Here is a 27,780-nt window from a genome sequence, read left to right as displayed (position 1 = left end):
TTTAAATCACTGCTCACTGCCCTGGACAGGAGCTCCCTGGGTGATTCCAGAGGTTACCTTTTCATTGTTAAGACCAGAAATAGTGTCGGGCAGTGGTGGCACATGCCTTTAATCCCAGCACTCAGGAGGCAAAGGCAGGCGGATCTCTGTGAGTTTGGGGCCAGCCTGGTCTACAGAGCGAGATCCAGGACAGGCACCAAAACTACACAGAGAAACCCTGTCTCTAAAAAACAAAACAAAACAAAACAAAACAAAACAAAAGACCAGAAATAACTGACAGAAGTAGTCTATGGTAGAAAAGGTTCATTTTTGGCCTGTGGTTCCAGAGGGCTTGCAGTTCATTAGGTTTGGGGTGTTTGTTTGCTTGTTGAGATGGGGTCTCACTATGTGGCCCTGACTGGCCTGAAACTCACTATGTAGACTAGGCTGGTCTCGAACTCACATAGATCCACCTGTCTCTGCCTCCTGAGTGTTGGGATTAAAGCCATCTGCTACCATGCCCCAACCAATCTGTGTGTGTGTGTGTGTGTGTGTGTGTGTGTGTGTGTGTGTGTGTGTGTGTGTGTGTAGAGCTCTCACTGGCCTAGAGCTTTCCAAGTAGTCTAGGCTGGTTAGTGAGCCCTAAGAATCCTCCAATCTCCACCTCCCTAGCACCATGATCACAAGTGTGTACCACCATAGCTGGTTTTTTTTTACATGGGTTCTGGGGATTGAACTCAGGTCCTCATGCTTGAACTGAGCCCTCTCTCCAGCCCACAAATAGCTTTTTAGAAGTATCCTTTTACCCCCTTCCTAATTAGGTGGTGGTCCACACTGTCCTCCTATGCAGAGGATCTGAGCAGTTGGCATTTAAGCTGGCACAAGCCAGTGTTTACCTCCAGCTGGAGATGCTGGTACAGGTGGCACTCTGCATCCTGGGCAGCAGCTTATTGCCTGGGCAGCCTCCATTGTGAGGTAGCTGGGGCTTGTGCTTGCCAGAGGCAGCGAGCCCTGAGCCTGAGCCCACAGCGAGGTGCCAGAACTTCCAGGCTAATGATCCCTTCCTCCTCCCAGTCAGTGTTCCCTGTGGACCTGTCATCAAGGGCTGAGCTGGGAGACAGGCTGAAAGTGTGTGAGTCCTGTCAAGGCAGTCCTGAGGGGGATCCGTGACTCTGTCCTAGGTGCCTCGAGAGCCCGGAGAGGCGCCCTCAACTCCAGCTTCTCCAGCCGCTGTCCTCTGACTCCCACACTCAGGACTACACCCAGGTGTCAGGAGCCAGCACCCAACACCTGCTGTGTGGCTTCTCCTGATGAAAGACCACGGAGGGCTCCTTCCAGCCTGCTGTAGCTGAGTGCCGTACCCCTGCTTACCTGCTCACCATGGGGAAGATGTCGCTGCTTAGAAAAGATGACAACTGTGAGCGGAGTTTGTTCAGCGTGTGTAAGACCGCCTCGAAAAGCAGCAGCAGCAGCAGCAGCAGCAGCAGCAGCAGCAGCAGCGGCAACAACAACAGCCTTGTCTCCCCACAGAAGGACCCTCCAGAGGAAGCCGATGCACTATTGTGAGTGGTCCCATTACCCTCCCAGGGCAAGCACAGCCGGACTTCAGCTCCAAAAGCCTTCCTCATGTTCCCCATGACACAGCAAAGCCCTAGACCTAAGAATATGACTGTAGCTCTGGGGAGTTGTCAGGGAACACCGTATTTCCTAATTCTTGCAAAGAACCCATATAGATTAGCTAGCGGTCTGTAGCCTGAGCTGCGGGACATAGAGAGCACATCCCTGACACGGGGAAGGTGTTTCCCTCTGCCGGGTCTCTATCCCAGCCCCTCTCCCCCACAGACATAGATCTCCCTGTAAACAATTACCCCATGTTCCATTTTTACTGCCCCAAACTCAGACATATAGATGTTCTCTAGACAGAGTCTCACTCTGTAACCCAGACTGGCCTCAAATTTGCAATTCTCCTGCTTCAGCCTTCTGAGTGCTGGGATTACCCGAATGGAATGCCTCAACCCTGATATTTTACATCCAATCCTAAAATGCCGTTTGTGTAAAATCTACAACTACTTATTTGACATGTCTTTGAAAGCACAGACAAGCTAGAGCTAAAGCTCAGGGCTACAGCCCTTACCGACAATACCTAAGGACCTGGGTTCCAGAGATGGGGACAGGGGAACAGAGAAATGGAGAAAGAGAAGTGAAAAGGAGAGAGAGAGAGAGAGAGAGAGAGAGAGAGAGAGAGAGAGAGAGAGAGAGAGAGAGAGAGAGAAATGCTAGGGGGTGGGGGTGGAGCCAGCCCTACCTCACCTCCCTCTCCTCTTCCTTTCCCTCCCCTCCTTTCTCCTGCCCTCCCCCCATTCCTTCCACACAATATTCTCTTCTCTCACTTTCCCCACCACAGGTTTATGCAAATCTTTATCCACCTGTTGAAAAGCAACATTGGCACAGGGTTCCTGGGGCTTCCCCTGGCCGTGAAAAATGCTGGATTGTTGGTAAGAGGCACCATGGGCTAGAAACTAGATTCATCCAAGTTGTGGTGAGGGGAGATAAGTCTCTAGACCTCTGTGGTGGGGTGGCTCTGGGGGACTGGGCTCTGCAACAGCATCTGTGCCCATCAATTCCCTGGAGCCAACCAGGAAACACACTGAGCACTCCTGGAGAGGGCAGCTGTTACTCAGAGTCCAGCTGCACGTTCAGAATCCCCATTCGCCACCCTGCTCTCCAGTCCCTGGGGTATTATGAGGATCTGGTCCCTATAAACTTGTGTGTGTGTGTGTGACTCCTGTTTCACACCACCTCACGAAGTGCCAAGTGGTGCTGGGAGGCTGCAGGTCAAGACCAACTTAGACTATGTAATGAGTTTCGAGGCAACCTAAACTACATAGCAAGACTATCTCAAAAAGAAAACAAAACAAAAAAAACCTACAAGGGTTGAGGATGTAGCTTAGTTTCAAGACTGTTGGCATGAAACCCTGGGTTCAATCCTAAGCACTGATAAATAAAAATCAGGATAAAACCATCTGATGGTGTATGAGATAGGGGCTAGGCATATGAATAAGGATGTCCCCATCAATCCCATGTCCCCTACACCCAGCTGACACTATCTCCTGGGTTATGCCTCCTTTCAAAAACTGTACTGTGTCCTACAGACATGAAAGCTGTCCCTTACATGCATCTCCTCTGGAGTCCTTAGGAAGCTTGTAAAAGTCTGGCATACTTACTCTTAATCTGTGACCCCCCTGACTCTCCACAGTCCTGCTCTGGAGACCTGCACATAGAAAGCCCCAGTGGTGCCCGTGAGGACAGGTTGATGCCATGTGTAGAATTTCTCTTTAGTCTGCTTGTCTTCTCCAGGCCTGAGAAGTGGTCCCTTGCTTCCTCCACCTGATTTCTGATGACTAATAGTCCCAGCCGGAGGGAGGAGCCTCTCCTTGGGAGCCCTCTAGGTTCTAGATCCATGTCTGCAGAAGAGTGTTAAACGTGTGTGGCCTCAGCCAGACTGTCTTTGCCAGCGAGCCCGTGATGTCCTGCTAGCTCTTTAGACTGCCCTCTTTGCCTCCGGAGAGTTGTTGGGTGATGTGGAGACCCTCCATCCCCTTCTGACAGTGATCCAGCTAATGAACGCTTACTGGGTCATTCTAGGAGTGTGCCTGGCCCTAGGGTTAAAGGTTGCAAACAAGAGAGGTTCTGCCATGTGGAGGCTGCCTCCTTGTGGGGTCTGACAGCACTCTTGACCCCTCATTTGTTTATTTGTGACAAAATGATGTCACCCAGAACATATCTATAAAGTCACACATCGTGCCCTTTGGTCACATCCGGAAGACTGTGATTCACAATCAACCTTGCTTCTTAAATGGGGTCTGACAAGCAGACTCGCTGGAGCAGCTGTCCTCAGCTGGGGAAATTGTTCTGTACCGGCTCCACTCCCTCCCCCAACAGTCTGCAATGTCCGGGAAGAGTTTCAATTGTCACATCTTTATTACACAAGGTGGCTCTTCCAAACAGACTCACCTGCCATAGCGTCCCCAGGGCCTGCTGATTAACTATCCTGAGAGAAGGGCACTACATCACAAAAAGAACCTTGGTCATTAACCAAGGTCTTTAAGGGTCTTAGGGGAGCTGAGGCTAAGCTGTGTAAAGGAATTAAGTTTAGCATGGGGATTCTGGAAGAGTATACCCGGAGGCTGATGAAAAAGGCCTGGGCTGTGTGGGGTGGTGAACTCTTTGCCCCTGGAAGAACATTCCTAGACAGTATGGAGCAGCCTGTCAACAGCGACACTAAAAAAGGATGTTTGAACACAGCCTCCAGGGCAGAGGACACTGAGCTTGCTGCTCATCATGGACAACTTCCGGTTGGTTGGTTGGTTAGCTGATTGGTTGGTTGGTTGGTTAGCTGATTGGTTGGTTGGTTACAGAGTCTCCCACATAGCTCAAACTGGCCTCAAACTCACAGTGATCCTCCTGCCTCCGCCTAAGTGTTGGCATTCTTGGCACATGCCTCCATGTCTATCAAGTTTTCTGTCTGCTTGGGGGCAGTGCTAGGATGGAATCTACGATGGAATCCAGGGTGTCACACATGCTAGACAAGCCCACATCACTGAGCTACAGCCCAGCTAGAGACTTGCATTCTGCAAAGAGCCTAGTGTCCAGTACTAGGCTGGGCTGTGGATGAAGCTAGATTTCATCTCACTGTCTTCCTGTCTTGTCCCTCTAGGTGGGGCCTATCAGCCTCTTGGCCATCGGGGTCCTCACAGTGCACTGTATGGATATCCTGCTGAATTGTGCCAGCCACCTCACTCAGAGGTCAGAGTCCACATCTCTCACCCCATGGGCTCCATTCCAGGGCCTCTTCTCCAGGCTACCACCTCTGCTGCTCTGGATCCTCCAGAGGTGGCAAAGGGATTGCAGAAGAGTGTTGTGGAATAGAATATTTGTTTGTTTAACTATGTAAAGATGTGTTGCATTTGTTGATGCTGCATTTGTTTAACTATGTAAAGATGTGTTGCTGGTTTACCTTGCCTCTCTAAGGCACCTGATTGGTCTAATAAAAGCTGAATGGCCAATAGCTAGGCAGAGGAAAGATAGGCAGGGCTGGCAGGCAGAGAGAAAAGGGGAGGCAGCCAGCAGTGGTGGGGGGTGGGGAGCAGCCAGACATGGAGGAAGCAGGAAAGCAGGATGGACAGTATGTAGATGAGGTAAATGAGCCTCAGGGCAGCACATAGAAATGGGTTAAATTAAGTTTTAAAAAGCTAATTAGAAACAAGCCTTAGCTAAGGCCGAGCATTCATAATTAATAATAAGTCTTCTTTATGTCATGATTTGGGGGATGGCAGTCCAAGAAAGCCTGCTACAGAAGAGTCTCAAACAGAAGCTGTCTTATAGTCTGAGGAGAAATGGCCACTCAGGCTCACGTGTTTGGACACTTGGTCCAGCTGATGTCACTGTTTGGAGGAGGCTGTAGGAAGTTAGGAGGTGGAACTTGTGGGAAGAAATGGGCCTCGTGCTTCCTGCTCAAACTCTGTTTCCTGATTTGTTGGTGTGGGGGAGCTCTAGTCTCACACTCCTACCCCGTAAACTCCCCCATGGCTTTCTCAGCATGGTGGACTGTGCCCCCTCAAACTGTGAGACAAAATAATCCCTGCCTCCCTTAAGCTGCTTTGTGTCAAGTGTTTGGTTACAGCAGAATAAGGTCAGGCCAGTAGATCTGTGGTAGAAGCTTACCTAGCATGTGTGAGCCCCTGGGTCCCATCCCCAGCACCTCCAAAAGAAGCTAATGTGGCGTCTTAGTGTGGGCCCAATTCTGCAGCTAGTGAGTTGGAAGCCACTCTGGCTCCCACACCGCTCTGAGCATCATTCTCTTCATATGGAGCCACCGAAGGCAACAAAACATGCAAAAGTGCCCTATGAACTACTGGGTGTGTGCAAGACCCTCAGACAAGCCTCCTAGTTCATTTGGGGATTTTTTTGAAAAATTTTTTAATCTGTATGTATGTGTGTACCTTCATGAGTTTATGTGTGCCATGTGTGTGCAGGAGCCCCCTGAGGCCAGAAGAAAGAATCAGATCCCCTGATACTGGAGTTACAGATAGTTGTGAGCCACCATGTGGGCGCGAGGTACTCTGTAAAAGCAGTTAAGTGCTCTGAACCACTAAGCCATCTCATCAGCACTACTTTTTAGCTGAGTCAGGGTCTCATGTAGCCCAGGCTTGCCTCAAGGTCACTATGTAGCCGAAGATGTCTTTGAATTCCTGGTCCTCCTATCTCCACCTCCCACGTTCTAGTAAGAAAGTCACGTGAGTCCTTGCCCCATTGATACAGTGCAGGGGATCGAACTCCCGGCCTTATGTCTGAGAGGTACTCTATCAAATGAGCTACAGTCCCATCCCCTGTTTACCTTTTCATCTCCCTACCCTAATACAGGTACGTTGTCAGGGCCACTTGTTCCAGGAAAACCCTTTCTAGGCAAGTTAATAAAAGTGCAAAACACAGTTAGCCTCGCTGTGAGTGGTTTACAATGGCTTCGGTCATTAACTGCACATCGAGGGGAACTGAACAATGACAGCGGATGGGAGAGCCTGCTGCTCTTCCAGAGGATGCAAGGTAGTTCCAGCACCCACATTATGTAGCTTCAGGGGATCCAAGACCCTCTTGGGACTCCTTCATTGGTACCTAAACTCACATGTACATACTCACACACAGACACAGATTTATACATCCGAAATATTAATATAAAAATCACTGAGAGCTGGAGAGACCGCTCAGTGGTTTCTTTCTCTGAAAGAAAAAAAAAAAATACAAGGAAAATACAGAATACTGAGCTCCTCAGGACCCAGCCACTCAAGTTACATTCAGTGTGTCCTTGGAAGTGAGGAAAGGCCTTATACAGAAGTCAAAGCAAGGCAACTCAGAGGCTGAGGCAGGAAGATTGTCAGTTCCAGGCCAGCCTGGGCTATATCACGAGCATTTTTGAAGCAAGGATATTAAGTAGAAGTTAACGTAATGGATGGGGATGTAGCTCAGTGGTAGAGCACTTGCCTGGCATGCAAGTTCAGTCTCCAGAACTCATCACAAAGCCAAATAAACATAATCCAAATAGTGGATGTACCTGGAGCGTGTGCTGGCCACACTCAACCCCGAGAGCACTTTCGGCTGTGAAACATGTCACGCATCCGGGTGTTTGCTCATTCAGCCATGTAAATGGTGCGATTCTGTTGAGCCAAGGGCTTTGCAAGATTTCTGTACTCCTTCCAGGAACCCCCGGGATAGAGACTGTTCTTAATTCCCATTTTACAGGTGAATACACTTAGGCTTAAACACCTTGCCCTGGGTCACACAGCCGGGAAATGGCAAAGCTGGTCTCTGAAGACCTGTCTAACTTCATTCTTTTTTTTTAAATTAGTCCTTTGGAAATGTCATACAAAGTAATTTGATCATATTCAGCCCCTCCCCAGTTCCTTCCAGACCCACTCTGTAGTACCCTTCTTTTCTTTTCTCTTTCCTCTCTTTATTTCTTTCTCCTCCCTTCTCTCTTTCTTTTTATTATTAGACCCATTCCTCACCCTCAGACGATCTCTGGGTGCCCTTTCCCAAGCCCTCGGGCCCCCACACCTCCTGCAGGCACCAACCTGCCCACAGTTGCATCAGTCGGGCTTTGCCCTTTAGCTGAACATGTTCTCTCCTTTTCCTCTGACATAAAGACCATGGTCTGTTGTCCAACGAGGGCCTTCTGCCATTTTTGTTTTGGTTATTTCCCAGATTGTCTTTAACTCTTTCTGTAGTCCAGAATGAACTTGATCTCAAGATCTCCTGTGTCTACCTCCACAGTCCTGAGATGACAGGCACACACCAGGTCCAGGGGGGTGCTGGGTTCGACGGCTCCATAGAAGTCCTGAGCCTCCTCTCTCTCCCCGAGCCCTGTAGTTAGCACTGTGCATGTGGCATCTGGCCAGCAGCCACTGCTCCTCTCTGTTCCCACTCAGGGCCAGAAGGGTCCTTCTGCAGAGCCACCCATTCCCCCTTAAAAATTTAGAGATCACCTTCTCGAGGGCTCCCAAATCAAAGTGTCAAGTTTACTTTGTAAACCAAAACAGTCATTGGCCGGCCACGCCCACTCCCCCTTCTCCTCCGCCTCTTCTCCTGCTTTGCTTATTTAAACCAATGCACCAATACTGCTTATTCCAAAGGACAAAACCAAGGAAATCTTCTTAAATATTGTGTTTACAGCATGCTGCTGAGCATATGTATGACTGCAGGGAGGTGGGGAAAAAAGAATCAAGAGTTCAAAGTCATCCCCAGATGCACAAATCCACCCTAGGCTACATGAGACCCTGTCTCACACACAAAAAAAAAAAGCATAAATGCATAAAAATTGTATAAGCTAGTAACTAACTTCTGAAAGTTGCATTAATGGTACAATTATTAGAAAATTCACAGAACACTCTACGCTATCACACAAATACACAGCTGTCACCAGCTTAGGCACATACTATACCTTTAGCCAAAGTGTTTTGTTTTTTTTTTTTTTTTTTTTTGGTTTTCCGAGACAGGGTTTCTCTGTGTAGCTTTGCGCCTTTCCTGGAACTCACTTGGTAGCCCAGGCTGGCCTCGAACTCACAGAGATCCGCCTGGCTCTGCCTCCCGAAAAACCATTACTTTTTTTTTTTTTTTTTTTTTTGGTTTTTCGAGACAGGGTTTCTCTGTATAGCTTTGCGCCTTTCCTGGATCTCGCTCTGTAGATCTGCCTGCCTCTGCCTCCCGAGTGCTGGGATTAAAGGCGTGCGCCACCACCACCATTTAGCCAAAGTGTTTTAACTTATGCATCATTTGTCCTTTCATCCTAGACTGCAGAAGAGTTTTGTCAGCTATGAAGAGACCACAATGTACAGCCTGGAAACATGCCCAAATCCTTGGTTGAGGACGCACTCAGTGTGGGGCAGGTACCGGTCACAAACACAGTGATGAAACCATGAGCACATCCCCCACCTACTCTGTCCTTATGTCTGCTCCCACGAGTTTGTTTTCTTTTTGATTTTATGTTTAATTATATCTATCTGTGTGTTTATATGTGAGCATGTATACATGAGTGCAAGTTCCCAAAGAGGCCAAAAAAGAATGCCAGATGCCTGGAGCTAGAGTTTATGGGTGGTTATAAGCCACCTGATGTGGGTGCTGGGAACTGAACCTGGGTACTCTACAAGAGCATTTGCTCTTACTGAGCCCTCTCTCCAGGCCCTGCTTGCATAAGTTTTTAAGCAGAAAGGCTCTTTTTGGAAACTATCAAGCAAGGTAGAAGATCTCCCCATGGCCCCAACCCACCTCCTTCTTCACTCTGGTTCATAAGTAGCCCTTTCAAGGCTTTCTTTTTCTGTGTGTATATATATCAAGACATGTGTGAGTGTGAAAGGTATGTGTTAATTGCTTTTTTTCTCTGAAAGAAAGAAAGACAAGTGAGAGGACCAAGTAGACTCTGTAGCAGGCTGCTCGGTCTTCTCTCAGAGATCAGGGCTCATTTCAGTTTCCTGAGACTGAATAAGCAGTTTCTGAAAGAGTCACAAAGAATAATCAATCTCCAGCACCCCCAATAGCAAGGACAAGGAGGCCTGATACATGCAGTTCAGATCTGAGCCACAAACAGCTCAAGGTGATAACCAAAGAAGGACAAGCCTGGGACTCTCCCAGGCCTGCTCCAAAATGGGAAAAACCATAGCCCTGATCAGCCTCTGACTAGCCCTGGCCAATACAGATGTACTAATGTGATTGCCACTTTCTTAAGCCAATCACAGATAAAATGACCTAACTACTCTAAGGCCTCCCCTTGGCTATGCTCAAAAGGAGCCCACACATCCCTCTTGGGGGTCTTCACCATCTTGCCTTTGTATGGGATTGCAGGCCCCAGCATGCTGAAATAATAAACACTCTTGTTGATTGCGTACTTGGATGGTGCCTTTTGTGGGACTTCTCCAGGACCCTAACATCAAGAACTCATATAGGCAGGGTGACCTTGAACTAGCTAAGAAGCCAAGGATGACTGACTTTGAACTTCCTGTATAAGATCTAGCTGGGCTCATACTGTGCTGAGAAGTGAAGCTTCATAAACACTAGGCTAGAACTCTACCAACCCAGCTACAGCCCCAGCCCTGGATCATTTTACATTTTCATGTATGTTGCTTAGAATCGTGTGTAAACTTGAAGTTCATTTTGCTTTTTCTGGCTTGCTTATTTGTGTGTTTGAGACAGGGTCTCCCGATCATTAGGCTGGCCTCAGACATGCTTCGTAGCCTCAAGACGACCCTGAACTCCTGACCCTCCTCCTCCTCCCCAAGTGCTTGCCATGCACCTCCACAACTAGCCTGAAATTAGATGTTTTTATCTAATGGTGTAAAAGTTACTTGTCCTGTTGCTGCAGCGGAGTATCTGAGGGAAACAACCTGAGGAATGGAGGTTTATTCCAGCTCACAGTTCCAGAGGATTCTATCTACAGTGTTAGGGAAGGCATGGCAGCTGGGACAGGAAACAGCTGGTCACATTGTGTACACCATCAGGGAGCAGAGAGATGATTGCTGGTGCTCAGCTCACGGTTTCCTTTTTTTATTCAGTCTGAGACCGAGCACATAGAATGGTGTTGCCCACATCCAGTGTGGGTCTTCTCACCTCAGTTAGCCTATTCTTCTTCTTTTATTTTTCTTTTGTTTTTTGTTTTTTGTTTTTTAATTTTTTGGTTTTTGTTTGTACAGGGTCTCTCTATATAGCCCTGGCTGTCCTGGAACTCACTATGTAGACCAGGCTGGCCTCTGCCTCCCGAGTGCTGGGACTGAAGACATGCATCACTAAACCCAGATATCCAACTTATTCTAGAACGTCTCTCACAGACATGCCAAAGATTTGTTTTCCTTGTGATTCTACATCCTGCCACCCGAACAGCAGAAATCAATCATCAGAGACAATATTCCTCTTTTTTTTCATCTTGAGACATGCAGACACATTTCATCATTTAAAGGCTCACAGAGTTCTCTGGTGTAGAAGTTTACCCTGTTTTTGTTGAACATTCCCCTGGGGATGGACATTTAGCTTGTTCCCTTTGTTATGGGGTAAAGACCCAGAGACCACTTGCACAACCAAAGTTCGAATTGAGAGTCCGTATTAAGCTGGCCTGCAACTGACCGGAGAGAAACACTTCTCACAGAGCAGCCCCGGATGCATATTACAGGGAGTTTTTAAAGATGAAGAACACAGAAAAACTGCATCCTGGCTGGCAGTTGCAAGGGGAACCCAGCAAGCAGTTTAACAAGAGCCAGGAACATGCAGTTAGCTGGGGCATTTCGACCGAGTGTCTAGAATGGAGTTGGGTGCTTTCCCACGGGACTTTCCAGGGCAGGGGATAGAGACCAAATATGGCTTCAGCTGAGACAAGATGGAGAAATTTTTACCCTGTTACACCTTGTTTGATAAGAAGTCCTGGTAGCATAGACCTGTCATGCCACTGTCCTAGTTAGCTTTAATTGTCACCTTGGCACAGCATAGAGTGATCAGAGAGGAAAGCCTAAATTGAGGAATTGCCCTGATCAGATTTGCTTATCGGTAATTGTCTTGACTGTTAATTGGTGTAGGAGAGTCCAGCCCACAGCCCCATTCTCTCTGGATATATATATATATATATATATATATATATATATATATATATATATATATATAAACCTAGTTAAACATGAACTTGTGAGCAAGCCAGTAAGAAGCATTCTTCCGTGAGTTCTGCTTCAGGCTCTTACATCGTGCTCTGGTCCTGACTTTCCTCAACAGGACTGTGACCTGGGAATGTAGGCTGAATAAACCCTCTCCTTTCCCATGTTGCTTTTGGTCTGAGTGTTTTATCACAGTAGCAGAGGGAGCCAGGACAGCCACCCTCCCTGAAGGCTGTCAGAAATACCCAGAGCCCAATGCCTCCCTGAATTCAAGACATAGTGATGTAGGGAGACCCCTGGGCCAGGATTTTAAAACAGCTAGGCATGCCAGGCAGTGGTGGCGCACACCTTTGATCCCAACACTCAGGAGGCAAAGGCAGGTGAGCTGCTGTGAGTTTGAGGCCAGCCTGGTCTACAGAGTGAGTTCTGGGACAGCCAGGACTATACAGAGAAACCCTGTCTCAAAAAAAAAAAAGGCATGTAGCTGAGCAGCACAGCTAGAGGCCCTGGCTTAGATCCTCATCACCACACACTTGAACACACACACACACACACACACACACACACACACACACACACACATTACACATTGATGGTGTGTTCAAAATGCTTTTCTATTTGAGCATCTCTGGTCATCTTACCAATCTCGAATAGCACCCAGGGTGAGATTTCATTGCCCTACAAAAATGGGGGTGACCAGGGCTCTCACAACAAAATAACACCTCAGAAGTACAGAAGACCCTGATAGTGGAGGAACTGAGACACCCCGAGGCCCCTCCGTGAGACCTTTTCTGACAGTTCTTCTCCAGGCAGGGAGTCAACACTGAGGCAGCCACAGCCCCTTCCGTACAGCCTACCTCAGGCTCCTCAGGCCAGCACTGATCTCCCAATCAGGGATTGTTTGTTATCAGCCACATGAGGTCAGGATCCAAGCTGATGCTGTCTTAAGTAGCTATGTAGGACAAAAACAGCCCTCGGAGTTCACTGTACCCGTGCCTGTAGAGATGGAAAAATTATACAGCTCAGAGAAGACAAGCAGGTTGCTGAAAGCCACACAGGAATTTAGTGCCAGAGCAAGGACTAGAACTGGAGATCTCTACTCTCCACCTGCCAGGATTCCCTTGTCCTATTGCTTTGGAGATCAGTAACTGAGGAAAGTGGGAAATATTTGGAGGGAAGTCTCATTTCAACCAGCGATTCTTCATTTTCAGGGCACTAAGAGGAACTCAGCGGCTTGAGAAAGAACTGCCTGCCCCCCCGCCCCCAACTAGGTAGCAATCATTGATGGATGCTCAACCTTTAGATGGACAGTCAGTGGGGACTTTATAAAGGAGGGTGCAGTGGTGGCCCTGCCCAGGGTGCCAAGTTAAGCCCACACCAGCCCATGCCACAGGTGTCTTGTGATAGAATAGAGATCTAATCTGAAATCCTCTTCCCAGAAAAAAAAAAAAAAAATCAGTGAAGAAATGTCATCTAATCAAACCTCCTGGTCTGAGATCAGCTCACAAGAAACTCCCAAGGATGGGAGACCAGGATAAATGGTACACAAGAAAGTCAGCAGGACCCAGAAAATTGGATATGCCGACTGGACAAGCTAGCTGCCAAAGCAAGCTACCACCAAAAAAGTAAACAGTTGAGGGCAAAAAGAAAAACAGGACTTGGCTGTAGCTCAAGGGTAGAGCACCTGCCTAGCGTGCAGGGTTTAATCCCCAGTATCAGAAAACAGGAAATACCCAAACAACGAACAAAAACCCACAGAGCACGAAGGACATGATAATTTTTCAAATTTAAGAGTTGTAATAAAGTGCAGTGCATAAGTTTGCCTGGAACCAGCTTTATAAAAGGGTATCTGTCATTAAGTTCTAACGCTTTGGGTGTGAGAGGGTACATGAGTGAAGAGAGATCCGAAACCACAGGACAACAGGCTATTGACACCCCCTGCCCAGGGTTCTGAAAGAGGAACGGGGGGGGGGGGGGGGCATGCTGGAGAGATGGCTCAATGGTTAAGAGCACTGAATACTCTTCCAGAGAACCCAGGTTCAAATCTCAGCACCCATATGGCAGCTCACAACTGTCTGTAACTACAAGATCTGACACCCTCACATAGACATACATGCAGGCAAAAACACCAGTGTACGTAAAATAAGAATAAATTATTTTGCCGGGCGGTGGTGGCGCATGCCTTTAATCCCAGCACTCGGGAGGCAGAGGCAGGCGGATCTCTGTGAGTTCGAGGCCAGCCTGGTCTACAAAGCGAGGTCCAGGAAAGGCGCAAAGCTACACAGAGAAACCCTGTCTCAAAAAACCATTTAAAAAAAAAAAGAATAAATTTAAAAAAAAAAAGAAGAAGAAGAAAGAGGAACAGAGTTGATGTTTTTGTCGTCCCGCCCAAAGCGCTTCCAGAAGTCTAATCTGGAGGAAATGGTCACACAAACACAGCTTGCAGGCAGTTTACAGAAGGCCAGCCTGGACTCTCCAAAATAACCTAGTGTAAAACAGCTGTGCACGCCTTTAATCCCAGCACTCAGGAGGCAGAGGCAGGTGAATCTCTATGAGTTCTGGCCTGCAGACCTAGTTCCAGAGCAGCCAGGACTACAAAGAGAAACCCTGTCTCAAAAAACAAAAAACAAAAACAAACAAACAAAAAACCAACAGATGCACATGCACACAAAATATTCCATGTTGGGGGGAAAAAAAGACTAAACAGGTACAGCTAAGTATAACACACAGCCTTGGAAATTAAAAAAATAAAAGTTAAGCCAGGTATAGTGGCGCACTTGCAATTCCAGCACTTGGAAGTAGAAGCAGGAGAATCAGGAATTCAAAGGCAGCCTGGGCCACATAGGGTGTTTACAGCCTTGGCTACATGATACAATGCCCCTCTCAAAAAAGAAAAAGACACTTGTGAGATAAGATATCTAAAATATAGACTATATATTTGATGTTAAAGTTACTTTCCGTCTGTCAGGGCTGGAGAGATGGCTCAGAGGTTAAGAGCACTGGCTGTTCTTGCAGAGGTCCTGAGTTCAATTCCCAGCAACCACATGGTGGCTCACAACCATCTGTAATGAGATCTGACACCCTCTTCTGGCATGCAAGCAGAACACTGTATACATAATAAATAAATCTTTAAAAAAAAAAAAAAAAAAGAGAAATCTGCTTGAGGTATTGCAGGTAGATGTTTCATGACTTCTGAAGTTATCATTGAAATGGTTCTAAAAGAGTGTGTGTGTATGCTGTGTGTGTGTGTGCTGTGTGTGTGTGTGTGCTGTGTGTGTGTGCTCTGTGTGTGTGCTGTATTTGCTTTGTGTGCTGTGTGTGTATGCTGTGTGTGTGTGCTGTGTGTGTGTACTATGAGTGTTTGCTTTGTATGCTGTGTGTGTATATATGTGTATGTACTGTGTATGCTGTGTGTGTGTGTGTGTGTGTGTGTGTGTGTGTGTGTTGAATATATACCCAGAATGTAATCAGGGCAAAGGTAATTGCTCAGACATTTATGAGAATGTGTGGATGTGGATGGTTGTGGTGATATCAGCATTGCTGGGCTAGAAGCTAGAAAATCAGGAGTTGAAGCTCACACTTAGCCACCTGGCTAATGAGAGGCCAGCCTGGGCTACATGAGGCCCCATCTCAAAACAAAACAAAACAAAACCTAAAGCCAGAGTTTATGGCTGTTAATTCTACCAGCTTTTCCTGAGGGCCTGAAATTTCTCAAAATACAATCATCAGAAATAATTGTTTTGAAAATGAAACCCATTCTAAACAATAACTTCTTTTCCTCATCCTCTTCCTTCTAGGTACATTGTGAGCTTCCTGCTGATCATCACTCAGCTGGGCTTCTGCAGCGTGTATTTCATGTTTATGGCAGACAATTTACAACAGGTAAAGAGGGCTCTTCTGGGCAGAGTGGGAGGAGAGGAGAACGAGAAGAGCAAGAGAGCGGACCTCCCGATGCCAGGGCTTAAGTGGGACCATAACATCTGAGCCAGTCTGCCCCAGCTTAGACCACAGTTGGGACCAGAGCAGAGCCAAAGCCCCACATCTTCAGTCTGGAAAGCACAGATGAAGTCGACCTTAGGCATCTCAGGTTGTCACATCCAAGATGTCTAACAGGCTGTCACGTTCCCCTCATCATGTCTCTCACATGAGACAAGTCAGTGAGAGCATTCTTTTATGGCTTTGTGGGACGGAAGAGCACACCCAGCCATCCAGGAAGAACAGTGAGCTGTGTGACGGAGGGACTGGTGGAGGAGGGACCGCTCGGTTCCCAGTCCTGCCCAGAGGATGTACTTGTGCAACTGAAACCTTTTCTCTAGTCATGTGAGGGGGGAGGGGACCAAGAGATTGTCTATCAGACGAAAAGACCGTTAGGTCTTTGGGTTTTATGATGCCCAGGGTTTCCGGTTGTCAGAATCACACGCACTACAGTTAAAGGTTTCTAGGCTTGCCAAATAAAAACACAGGACACCGAAAACCGGGCATGGTGGCTCACATCCATAATGCCACACTTGGAAGGTAGAAGCAGAATGATCAAAAGTTCAAGGTCAATCCCGGCTACATAGCAAGTCTGAGGCCAGCCTCAGATACATGAGACCCTATCTCAAAAAGTGGGGCGGGGGGGCTGCGTGAGAGCATAGCTCAGTCAGTAAATTTCTTGTCTTTGCAAGCACAAGGGCATGGGTATCATCTCCCAGGACCCACATATAAGAAAGCCAGGCTTGGTGGCATGCAGCTGTAATTCCAGTGCTGAAGAGACAGAGACAGGTGACTGCTGCTCACTGGATGACCAGTCTAGCCTAACGTGCCCAGTACACAGCTAATGAGAGACCCTGTGTCAAAAACCCAAGGTGGAGAAACAATACTGAGTTGTCCTCTGCAGACCCCACCCCCAGGAACACATATGCGTAAGTGCGCAGACTCACAGAAGACACTCACCTATGGAGCTGGAGAGATGGCTCAGCAGTTAAGAGCATTTGTTGCTCTTTCAGAGGACCCGGAGCCAGGTTTGGTTCCCAGCACCACATGGTGGCTCACCGCTGTCTGTTACTCTGGTGTCGGGAAAGCTGACTCCGTCTTTTGACCTCTTCCAACACCCGGCATGTACATGATCCACTTACATATATGCAGGCAAAACACACATACAATACAATTAAATAAATTAAATATGTTTTAAAGATTTATTTGCTTTATTTTTATGTGTATGAATGTTTTGCCTGCATGTATGTATGCGCACTACAAGCCCATGGAAGTCAGAAGCAGGTGTTGGCTTTCCTGGAACTGTGAACCACCATGTGGGTGCTGGGAGTTGAACCCAGGTCCTCTGTAAGAGCAACCGGTGTTCTTAAACACTGAGCCACCTCTCTAGCCCCTTAAAAAATGTTTTCAAAGGCATCTTGTTATATTGAAATTTCACACAAGTCATGAATAATATCTTTTCTGCTGGGGCAGTAGGTCATCAGCCATTCAACTGAAGTCTTAATTGAAACGGTTCTTAGTGATTCCTGATTGATGCCCCGACGTTCACTGTGCCCCTTTGGCAGATTGTGGAAGAAGCTCACTTCACCTCCAATGTCTGCCAGCCCAGGAAGAGCTTGGTGCTGACCCCCGTCCTGGATGCTCGCTTCTACATGCTCACCATCCTGCCCTTCCTCATCCTGCTGGTGCTGGTCCAGAACCCACAGGTGTTGTCCATCTTCTCCACCTTGGCCACCATCACCACCCTGGGCAGCCTGGCTCTGATCTTCGAGTATCTCATCCAGGTCTGTGTCTGACACCACACAGGAGGAGGTCAGGGTCCAAGGCTTCTGAGGCATGGCAGGGTTACGGATGCTTTGGGAAAGCGGTCGGTCTCCCGCTCTGAGCCTAGATGATTTCTAGAAATAACTTCTGTCCCACAAGCTGTAAAAGCTAGGCATCATTATCATCAATACCCTCATCTTCAGTATCATAGTCATATCCAAAAATTGAATTGCTAGGTAATTTAGCTGCTGAATGCCATCTGTGATCAGGTGTTGTTTGAGAAGATGGGGATTTGGGGCTCAAAAACAAGAGATAAAGAAGGATGTCACACTCCCCATCATTTCAATGAAATACCAAGAAATACCACAGTGTGGAGATTGGGAGAGGGCCCAGTGGGTGAGGTGCTTGCTGCCCTAGCAGAGGAACCGAGTTCCCATGCCTAGTATCCACATGATAGCCTAGCACAGTGGGGCACACATGTAACCCCAGAATTGAGAGAGTGAAGGCAGGTGGGGGATCACTGGCCAGACAGTCTAGCTAAAATGGTGAACTCTAAGTTCAGTTGGGAACTCCTAAAAGTAAGAATCGCCGGGTGGTGGCGCATGCCTTTAGTCCCAGCACTCAGGAGGCAGAGGCAGGTGGATCTCTGTGAGTTTGAGGCCAGCTTGGACTACAGAGTGAGATCCAGGACAGGCTCCAAAGCTACACAGAGAAACCTTGTCTCAAAAAACCAAAAACCAAAAACCAAAAAAAAAAAAAAAAAAAGTAAGAACAATAGAGGAAGACAACAGAATATCTCTAGCTTCCACACACACTGGCATGGGTATATGCACACAAATGTGCACACAAATGCATATACACCGTGGTGAGCATGCAAATGCACACACACAATACACACAGAGGGAATACAGCACTGGTCAGTGGACAGGAAATAGGTAGGGCTGGTTAGATAGTTCAGACACTTGCCTCCAAGCCTGAGGACCTGAGTTCCATCCACGGAACCCACAGAGTGGAAGGAGAGGACTGACTCCCTGAAGTCGTCCTTTTACCTCTACATGCACACTGTGGCACATGGTCCCCCTCCCCCCCCCCCAGTAACATACACGTATTAGAAACATTTTAAAGTGATAGATAGATAGATAGATAGATAGATAGATAGATAGATAGATAGATAAGGAATTTGATCTACTTGGTATGAAGGACTTTACACAACTTCTCCTATCTTCAAAATAAAACAACTGCTAAATACTATCTCTATCCCAGTTCCAGAAAAAGGCTCTAAGGAGCAGGGGCAGCAGGTAGCCAGATCTTTCTGAAGGGCCAACTGGTTTACCTCCCATTGTTGGTGCTAGCATTCCACCATTGTTGCTTCATTTCTTTGATCATGAAAGTCTATGGAATTATATTAGTGTCCTGTTGCTGCTATAACAAATAACCACAAATCTGCAAAGATTAAAAAAACAAACAACAACAAAAACCCAGGGTCTTATGTAGTCCAGGTTGGCTTTGTAGCTAAGCATGACCTTAACTCACTTCTGAATGCCAGACTTACAGCATGCACCTTGACACCCAACTTATGTAGCACTTCCTGTCTGTTAGGCAGGCACTCTACAAAGTAAACTATAACCCAGGACAGTTTTTGGTTGTTTTTGTTTGGGCTTATTTTCTTTGGTTTCAGGGTATTTGTCTTGAAACAGGGTGACTCTGAGCTCTTTAAGTATTGGAGGGTAACCTTGAACTTCTCATCTTCCTGCTTCTACCTCCCAAGAACTGGGTTTACAGGCATGTGCCACTGCATTTGGATTTCTAGAAAGTTGGGGATCAAACTCAGGTCTTATTGTATGCTGGGCAAGCATGCGACCAACTAATCTACATCCCCAGCCCTAAAATGGCACAGATTTCCTCTACGGTGTTGGAGGTCTCACTGACTAATCAGAGATCAACAAGGCTATAGCTTTTCCAGAGGTTTCAAGAGTCCGCTTTCTTGCCTTTCCCAGCATGCCTTGGCCTATGGCCCCCTTCCATGGTCAAAACCAGCAACACTAGGCTGAGTCTTTCCTTGCTGCATCCTTGTTCCCTCTTCCACGTCTCTCTTCCTCTTTTAAGGACTCTTATCTGACTCAGATAATCCAAGTTTGTCTCCCTGTGTAAAGTCATCTGCTTTAACATCCTAAATTCCTTTTGAAAACTCAACACTCTAGCCAAGCATGGTGGTATGGGTATGCACCCATTAATCCTAGCACTTGGGAGGCCAAGACAAGAAGATAGCTTGGTCTCCATAACAAGAACCTAACTCAAAAAAATAACATAATCCACCCAGTTTTGGTGGTGCATGCCTTGAACCTCAGTACTTGGGAAGTAGAGGCAATCGGAAATCTGTGAGTTTGAGCCTAGTCTGGTCTACATTGAGAGTGGACAGCCAGGGCTACATAGAGAGACCATGGCAATAAATAAATAAGTAAATAAAATAATCTGCTCACAGGTTCCTGGGATTAAGAGGAGGATATCTTTGAGAAACCTTTATTTATCCTACCCACCACAGAAATCTATTGTAATCACTCCTTCCTTGGCTGAAGAACAAGTTTGAGGGCATCTTGGGCTACCTGATACACTGACACAAATAAATTATCACTCTCCTTATCTACGATGGCTACTGTATCAGCTAGCAGACTGCACAGCCCCGAGTGAAATGGTGGAACAGAGATGTTAAAGGTCAGGAGCAGGGGACAGGCATCCTTACCTGGGCTGTGTGAGTAGTTTGCAAAATAGCCTTGGGCAATTGCCTTCTTCCACTGTCCTGACTGTTCCATATTTAAGATGAGAAGACAAACTGTATGGATGAGGGGAGAGTAGAATATTACTGAGCACTAAAGAAAAATGAGAGGGCTTTTTAAAAATCTCTGTGTGTGTGTGTGTGTGTGTGTGTGTGTGTGTGTGTGTGTCCACGAGGCCAGAAGAAGGTGTCAGAATGCCTGAAGCTAGAGTTACAGGTGGTTGTGAGTTGCCTGATGTGGGTGCTGGGAACTGAACTCCAGTCCTCTGAAAGAGCAGCAAGCACTCTTAACGGCTGGGCCCATCTCTCCAGGCCCAGGAATGAAATTCTAATGAATGCTACAACATGCATGAGCCTTAAGAGACATTAAGCTAAGTGAAATAAGCCAAGCACAAAAAAGACAAATGCTACAAGCTCCTGATCACAGGAGGCACTTCGGCAGCCACGTTTATACAGACAGAACAGACACAGGCGTTGCTAAGAGGTAGAGAACAAAGAGTTAGAGTTTCAGATTGGGTTGGTAAGAAAGCTCTGCTGATGAACAGTAGTGACGGGAACGTCACGGAGTGCACACATTCAGTGGGTAAAATGACTAAGTGGAAAGTTTGATGCTACTTTGCCACAGTCAATGTAAATAAACTAGACTGAGATGTGGCTAAGTGGGTAGAGTGCTCACCTAGCATGCAGGAGGACCTCGGTTCCATCTTCAACACTGCGTAAAACTACACCTGGTAGTGCACACCTGTAGTCCCAGCACTGGAGATGGAGACAGAGACAGGAGGGTTAGGAATTCAGAATTGTGCTCAGGGACATACTGAGTTCAAGGTCAGCCTGGGCTGCAGGAGACTCTGTCCCAAAATAAATTAGCTAATTGATTAGAACACTTTTTTAAAGATAAGACAGTAAGTAACAATGCCCTTTACACTATCTGTCATCGGACGTGACCCCAGATGACCTCCCCACGGCAAAGCCAACACCCTTCCTCTCTTTCAGGAGACCCCACGTCACAGCAGCCTGCCCCTGGTTGCAAGCTGGAAGACTTTCTTGTTGTTCTTTGGCACAGCCATCTTCACCTTTGAAGGCGTGGGGATGGTAAGAATGATGAGGTACCCCACAGGGTGGCCAGCTGTGAGTCCCTGTCACCCTAGCAGTGCTGAGGGCAGTGCAACATGATTCCCTCCTGGGGACGGGAAAGTCTGCACTCATGAGGGCACCTCCCAACCCGGACCACACTTCAAGTTCCCAAGACAATGACAAAGATGGAAAATTGACTAATCGGCCCACACTGAGCAGGGTGTTGGGGCAATAGCAAGCATGAGACAAGATGGAGGAGGAGTGAGCATCTGGAGGAGGTGTGGCCATGTAGAGGGGCGTGGCCATTTGGAGTGATATGGCAATATAACAAGTGTGGCTGTACAGAGGACGTGGCCTTGTGGAGGGGTGTGGCCTTGTGGAGGGGTGTGGCTTTGTGGAGGGGTCCCTGCTGACTCAATCCACTAGGAGAAGAACACCTGTGCCTATAAGGGAACCTTCACCCACACCATGGCCGCTCCTTCCAACCTGGTCTTTCCCAAACCATCTGCTTCCAGGTTCTTCCTCTCAAAAGCCAGATGAAGAGCCCACAGCAGTTTCCTGCCGTGCTGTATCTGGGGATGTCCTTTGTCATCTTCCTCTATATCTGCCTGGGGACCCTGGGCTACATGAAGTTCGGCTCAGACACTCAGGCCAGCATCACCCTCAACTTGCCCAATTGCTGGTAGGAACCTGCCTGCCTCAAGTGGGACAGGGAGGCGTGGGCGGTGAGCCTTGATGGCAGAATGCACATGCGTGAACCGGTTACCTTTAGTTTTTTTTTTGTTTGTTTGTTTGTTTGTTTGTTTGTTTTCGAGACAGGGTTTCTCTGTGTAGCTTTGCGCCTTTCCTGGAACTCACTTGGTAGCCCAGGCCGGCCTCGAACTCACAGAGATCCGCCTGGCTCTGCCTCCCGAGTGCTGGGATTAAAGGCGTGCACCACCACCGCCCGGCCCGGTTACCTTTAGGAAGCAATGAACTATTGTGAACTGTTGACATTTGTGTTAATAATGATTACGAGTGAGTTTGTTGACCAGGCACTGTGCTTCCTCTCGTTGTCAATGAGGACTCCATAGAACAGATGAGAACAGTCAACATCAGAGGCTCTCAGTGACCTTCCCAGCTAACACTGTCTAGTGGGAGTGCAGACTTGACTTCCAAGTTTGACCCCAAAATGCAAAGGTCCTAAGATGAGCAATGCGGAGCTGTTGAGGAAACAGAACGTGAAAACACCATGTTAGAGCATTTGTGCAGATTGTCTGAGGACCTAGGTTGGATAAAAATAAGAATAATATTTTTTAATTTTTGAGATAGGGTCTCATGTAGCCCAGGATAACCTCAAACTTCCTTTGTAGCCAAAACTAGCCTTGAACTCCTGATCCAACCTGCCTCTGCTTCCCAAGTGCTGGGATTACGGGCATGCACTACCATTACCTGGGTAAAAACAAATAATAAATAATTTTTGGTATGTACCACAGATGGACTGCTACTTAAGCTATTGAGTATCCCCAGTTGGAACTCAGCCTGGAGTCCTTACCCTCAGTCATTCATTCTTTCATCCATCCATCCAGGAAACATCTGTAAGAGGGATCTTTACAGGAGGTCTTGGGCTCCCGGTGACTAAATACATGTTCTAAAGCTAACTAATAGGATCCGCATTCTGGTTCCTCCATGCCCGTGGGCGAGCCTCCCACCCTTCTGCACAGGAAGGCTTACACACGTGCCTCTCGGTATCAGTCAGGATAGTTTCGTGATGCTTCAGTCGTGAACCATCACCGTGGCTGTCACACAAGTGCTTACTTAACTCTTTGTTCACACCAACCCATTATGGGATGGCCCAGGTTCTCATTCTAATGGACCAGCCACACTCCAGAGTGTTCTGGTTATCATGACAAAGAGTCACTGAATGCCACCTGGCCTTCCCAAGCAGCTAGTGCAGCCGCGTGAACTTCTAACTTAAGCTAGCAGAGGCAGCCCTCCTGTCAGACTTCTCATCCTGGCAGGGAAGGGCCTAGAAACCTTTGATGAACAGCACTCTGCTGCACTTTCTGGCAGGACTGCTTTAATACACAGAAAATGTTAGAAAAGTGTTTGGCATGCAGCAAGCTCTGCGGATTATCAGCTGTTACCATTGTTATGGCTCCTTACAGCCTTGGCCTTTCAGTTGGGTGGGGTAATAATGGCATTCACTTCCCCAAAGCCAGAGCAGTAAAATAAGGAAAATGTCACCAGCCCCACCCTCCTCGCTGTGCCCTGCTAATGACCAGATGAGATCATGAATGTGGATGCTTTGAAGTCGTGCCTTATTTTGTGCAAGCGAGATATTATCTTAATATGTGGGTCTTGTTCTTGGCTGATTGCACTTCCTCTAGCTATCCTGGGCAGAGCCTTTTCATTCTGAGGGTGGCAGCTAAATACATAGGCAGTGAGCTCCAGTCACGCTGGTGTAAGCTGGTGTAAGCCAGCTAGTGAATAGAGGGAGAGGAACTCACTCTTGAGGGAAGTCTTGAATAAACAACCCTTCCCAATAAAAACACCAACAATTCCAGAAAAGAAGGGAGGGTAAGTACATAAAATAAGAATTTTATACACAAAAATATACTCCAAACATACAAAAGAAATGCCAGTTTTAAAAATTACAGTGTTGTCAGGCAGTGGTGGTGCACACCTTTAATCCCACACTCAGGAGGCAGAGGCAGAGGCAGGTGGATCTCTGTGAGTTCGAGGCCAGCCTGGTCTACAGAGTGAGTTTCAGGACAGCCAAGACTAAACAGAGAACCCCTTTCTCAACCCCCTTCCCCGCAAAAAAAATCTGAGTTTGGAGGTGTATGCTTGCCATCCTAGCACTGGGGAGATGGAGACAGGCAGATCCCTGGAGTGTGCTGGCCAGCCAGCCTAGCCAAATCAGGGAGAGTTCCGGGGCCCACTGAGAGACCCCTCATCAAAAACAAGGTGGTGGCTCCTGAAGGACACTGCTAGATGCCTGCACAAACGTGTGCATGTGCATATAGGAACACACACATACTGCAATGTCGGAGACTGACGTGATTCACATCATGTTGGCACTTAGAGCCATAGACTAGGACAAAAGGACAGTATGTCAATAGACATCAAAATTTAAAATCGCCGGGCGGTGGTGGCGCACGCCTTTAATCCCAGCACTTGGGAAGCAGAGCCAGGCGGATCTCTGTGAGTTCGAGGCCAGCCTGGGCTACCAAGTGAGTTCCAGGAGAGGCGCAAAGCTACACAGAGAAACCCTGTCTCGAAAAACCAAAAAAAAAAAAAAAAAAAAAAAAAATTTAAAATCATGGCTGGGGTCTGATGCATAGCTCAGGGGTTGAGTGCTCACCTCGCATACACGAGGCTCTGGGTTCAATCCCCAGCATTGCATAAACCAGAGTGGTGGCTCATGCCACTAATCCCGACACTTTCAAAATGGAATCCAGAGTTCAAGGTCATTCTTGGATGCATACCAACCTGGAAACCAGCCTGGGACATAGGGTGAGATCCAATGTCAAGAAAAAATTAATTGAAAAATCATTTTTACTTCTGGAGTTGATGTGTAGATAAGGAATATGGAGGTGTGTGCTGTATATGCTGAGATAAGCAGATGTGGGATATATGAGGGTGTGTCATACATGCTGAGATATGCAGATGAGAGCTATGTGAGTGCATAGTGTGTGCTGAGATATGCGGATATATGTAGAGATAGTCTTTGCTGCATTGTTTTCTTGGCAAAAGAGAGAATAATCTAAGTTTCCCATTAACTTTTGACTAGTTAAAAAACTGAAAAAAAAATCTCTGTGCCATTAAATAGAAGTGCCAGACATATGCCAGGCAGTGGTGGCACACACCTTTAATCCCAGCATTCAAGAGGCAGAGCCAGGTGGGTCTCTGTGAGTTCAAGGCCAGCCTGTTTACAGAGCGAGATCCAGCACAGGCACCAAAACAACACAACACAGAGAAACCCTGTCTCGAGAAAAAAAAAAAAAAAAAGTGCCAGACATGTATTCACAGGGAGCAACTTACAAGAAATATTTTGTTTATTTATTGTTTTGAGACAGGATCTCACTGTCTAGGCCTTGTTGACTTAGAACTATGTATACCAGGCTGGCCTCAAACCTATGGCAATCCTCCTGCCTCTGCCTTCCAAGTCCTGGGATCACAGGCAAGTGCCACCACATCCAGCTTTATATTTGATGATATAACAAAGGTCAACAATTCCTAGAGACGTGCCACCGTGCATCTGTGGGTGTATGTGTGGCTCCCCTACTTTCTGTTGAAGATTGTAGGCACAGGGCTGAGAATGTGGCTCAGTGGGTAGTGTTTGCCACCCAAACATGAAGAACCAACTTAGAACCCTCAGAACCCACATAAAAGCTGGGCACGGTGGTGATGCCATCTGTGATGCCAATGTTCCTGAGTGAGATAAGAGGCAGAGACAGGAGAGCCCGTGGGGTGCAGCCAACCTGGATGTTCAGCAGGAACAAACAGGAGAGATGCTGGTTCCAGATGTTGTAGAAGTCGAGGATAGACACTTGAGGTCGTCCTTTGACCTCCACATGGGCGTCATGGCAAATGCTGAGGGAACTGCAGGGAGAATCGGGGGTGGGGAAATGGTCATGGCTGTACGGCTGCTGCACTGTGAATTTTACTGTACACAGATATGACATTTATAGTTTTTTAAATGAAATACCTGGAGGTTCCTATGGCTTCAGAACCTCCAGGAATGCATGTTTCCACGTCCCCTCTGAGCCAGTTTGACCCAGGTCGCTGACTCTTGACCTGTGAAGCTTCCGATGAGTCCTGAACCACCTTCCCGGAAGCCTGGTGGCGTCTCACATCCTTTCCATGTTCTGCCTGCAGGTTGTACCAGTCGGTCAAGCTGATGTACTCCGTTGGCATCTTCTTCACCTATGCCCTCCAGTTCCACGTCCCAGCTGAGATCATCATCCCCTACGTCATCTCAAGAGTGTCTGAGAACTGGGCTCTGTTTGTAGACCTGACCGTCCGCACCGCCTTGGTCTGCCTGACCTGTGAGTTGGGGAGATGGTGCTTATTTACACAAACCCTTGGCGTGTGTCATACCCCAGGATAGTGCCCACCCCAGCAGCCTTGGCTCCGCCACTTACCTCTGTGATCAACAAGATGTTTGTCTCATTGTTCTCACCTTTCCACCTGAAAACGGGCTTAGAGAACCCACATAAGGAGAGCCACCCCCAGTCCTATTGCCTAGGGAGTGGGCACTGACCAATTCACGGGGGAAGGCAAGATCTTTCTTACACAGCCACTTGCCCTCCTGCTGGCCACTATACTGGTGTGTCTAACACTCACACCAACCCAGCATTCCTGCCAACTGAGGGAGCCATGGCCCAGAGAAATTAAGTCACATCCCCACGTCACACAGCTCCATGACAGAATGGGGGACTTGGTTCCCTAGGGCCTCTCTCCTTCCCATTTCATGTAGTGCCAAGTCCCTGTGTCCTCAATTATTTAACTGTAAAGAAATTTACGTATTTTAACTGTAAAGAAACCCCCAAAGGGCTGATTTGTTAAAGACTTGGAGGTATTTCAGTACATTCTCCTCCCTTTTTTCTCGTCATTCATTCACCCTTTTGTTCGCAGTGAGCACTGTTTAGGAAACACTGGGAGAAGGGCTGGGCAATCCTTTCTCTGGAACATTCTAGGAAGAGAGAGAGAGGGGTTCAGAAGAGGTGCCCAGGAGGAAAGAGGGAGGGAACTGGGGATGTTTGACCTAGAGAAGCAAGAGTGCTGGACTTCGGGTGTTTATATTATAGTGCGAGGTGGAAGAGACTCAGTGTGTGTGTGGGGGGGGGGGGGGGTGTCCTGGCTGCCAGCCTAGCTCCAGATTCAGTGAGAGACCCTGTCTCAAGGGAATGAGGCGTAGAGTGTGAGATGATGGAGCAGGACACTTGAATCCTTCCTCTGGCCTCCACACTCACACAGGTGCACAGGCATGCGCACAGACACAGACACACACACACACACACACACACACACACAATTTTTTTTCTCTCTACAGAAATGATAATTTTAAAAAAGTATTGGGGGGCAGGCAGGGTCCAGAGCCATGGTGCCTGGCCTAATCCTTAAACTCCAAGGCCATGCTTGTTGGGGATCCCCTCTTTGAGGCACACTCAGTGCGTCTGCATTCCCCTCTCTCTGCAGGTTTCTCAGCCGTTCTCATCCCTCGCCTGGACCTGGTCATCTCCCTGGTGGGCTCTGTGAGCAGCAGCGCCCTGGCCCTCATCATCCCGCCCCTGCTGGAGATCACCACTTTTTACTCCGAGAACATGAACTGTGTGACCATTGCCAAGGACATCATGATCAGCATCCTGGGCCTCTTAGGGTGTGTATTTGGGACATACCAAGCCCTCTACGAGATGACTCAGCAGGCCCACTTTTCCATGGCTAACTCGACAAGAGTCTACACATAATTGCCTATTTTTATTTGAATAGTTCTTCCTTCCTCCCATCCTCTGTCGGATTCCCATTATATGCATTCATCAAAACCCA

The 27,780-nt window shown here is 47.6% G+C and overlaps 1 protein-coding gene and 1 long non-coding RNA gene across 3 annotated transcripts; one reads left to right on the top strand and one right to left on the bottom strand.

The window, feature by feature from the left end:
• The first annotated feature begins 985 nt into the window (after nt 1-985).
• On the top strand, nt 986-27,780 carry Slc36a3 (solute carrier family 36 member 3). Of its 2 annotated transcripts, XM_059270583.1 has the most exons (10): nt 986-1,541; nt 2,384-2,474; nt 4,697-4,785; nt 8,823-8,918; nt 15,458-15,542; nt 17,201-17,419; nt 21,166-21,264; nt 21,762-21,928; nt 26,110-26,279; nt 27,433-27,780. In XM_059270583.1, the coding sequence occupies exons 1-10, from the start codon at nt 1,360-1,362 to the stop codon at nt 27,699-27,701; spliced, it is 1,467 nt and encodes a 488-aa protein (XP_059126566.1). In that variant the 5' UTR covers nt 986-1,359; the 3' UTR covers nt 27,702-27,780. The 2 variants fall into 2 exon arrangements, with proteins under 2 accessions (XP_059126566.1, XP_059126567.1); XM_059270584.1 differs by lacking the exon at nt 8,823-8,918.
• On the bottom strand, nt 12,576-21,292 carry LOC131916937 (uncharacterized). Its single transcript, XR_009380622.1, has 3 exons — nt 20,849-21,292; nt 20,140-20,229; nt 12,576-12,656 (listed from the first exon to the last, which is right to left on the bottom strand). It is a non-coding gene; the product is annotated as an uncharacterized LOC131916937 (long non-coding RNA).

The sequence above is a fragment of the Peromyscus eremicus genome, chromosome 8a (genome assembly GCF_949786415.1).
Source record: "Peromyscus eremicus chromosome 8a, PerEre_H2_v1, whole genome shotgun sequence".
NCBI classification, from domain to species: domain Eukaryota; kingdom Metazoa; phylum Chordata; class Mammalia; order Rodentia; family Cricetidae; genus Peromyscus; species Peromyscus eremicus.
The sequence above is the reverse complement of the archived record's forward strand: the minus strand, read 5'-3'. Positions and strand labels throughout refer to the sequence as shown.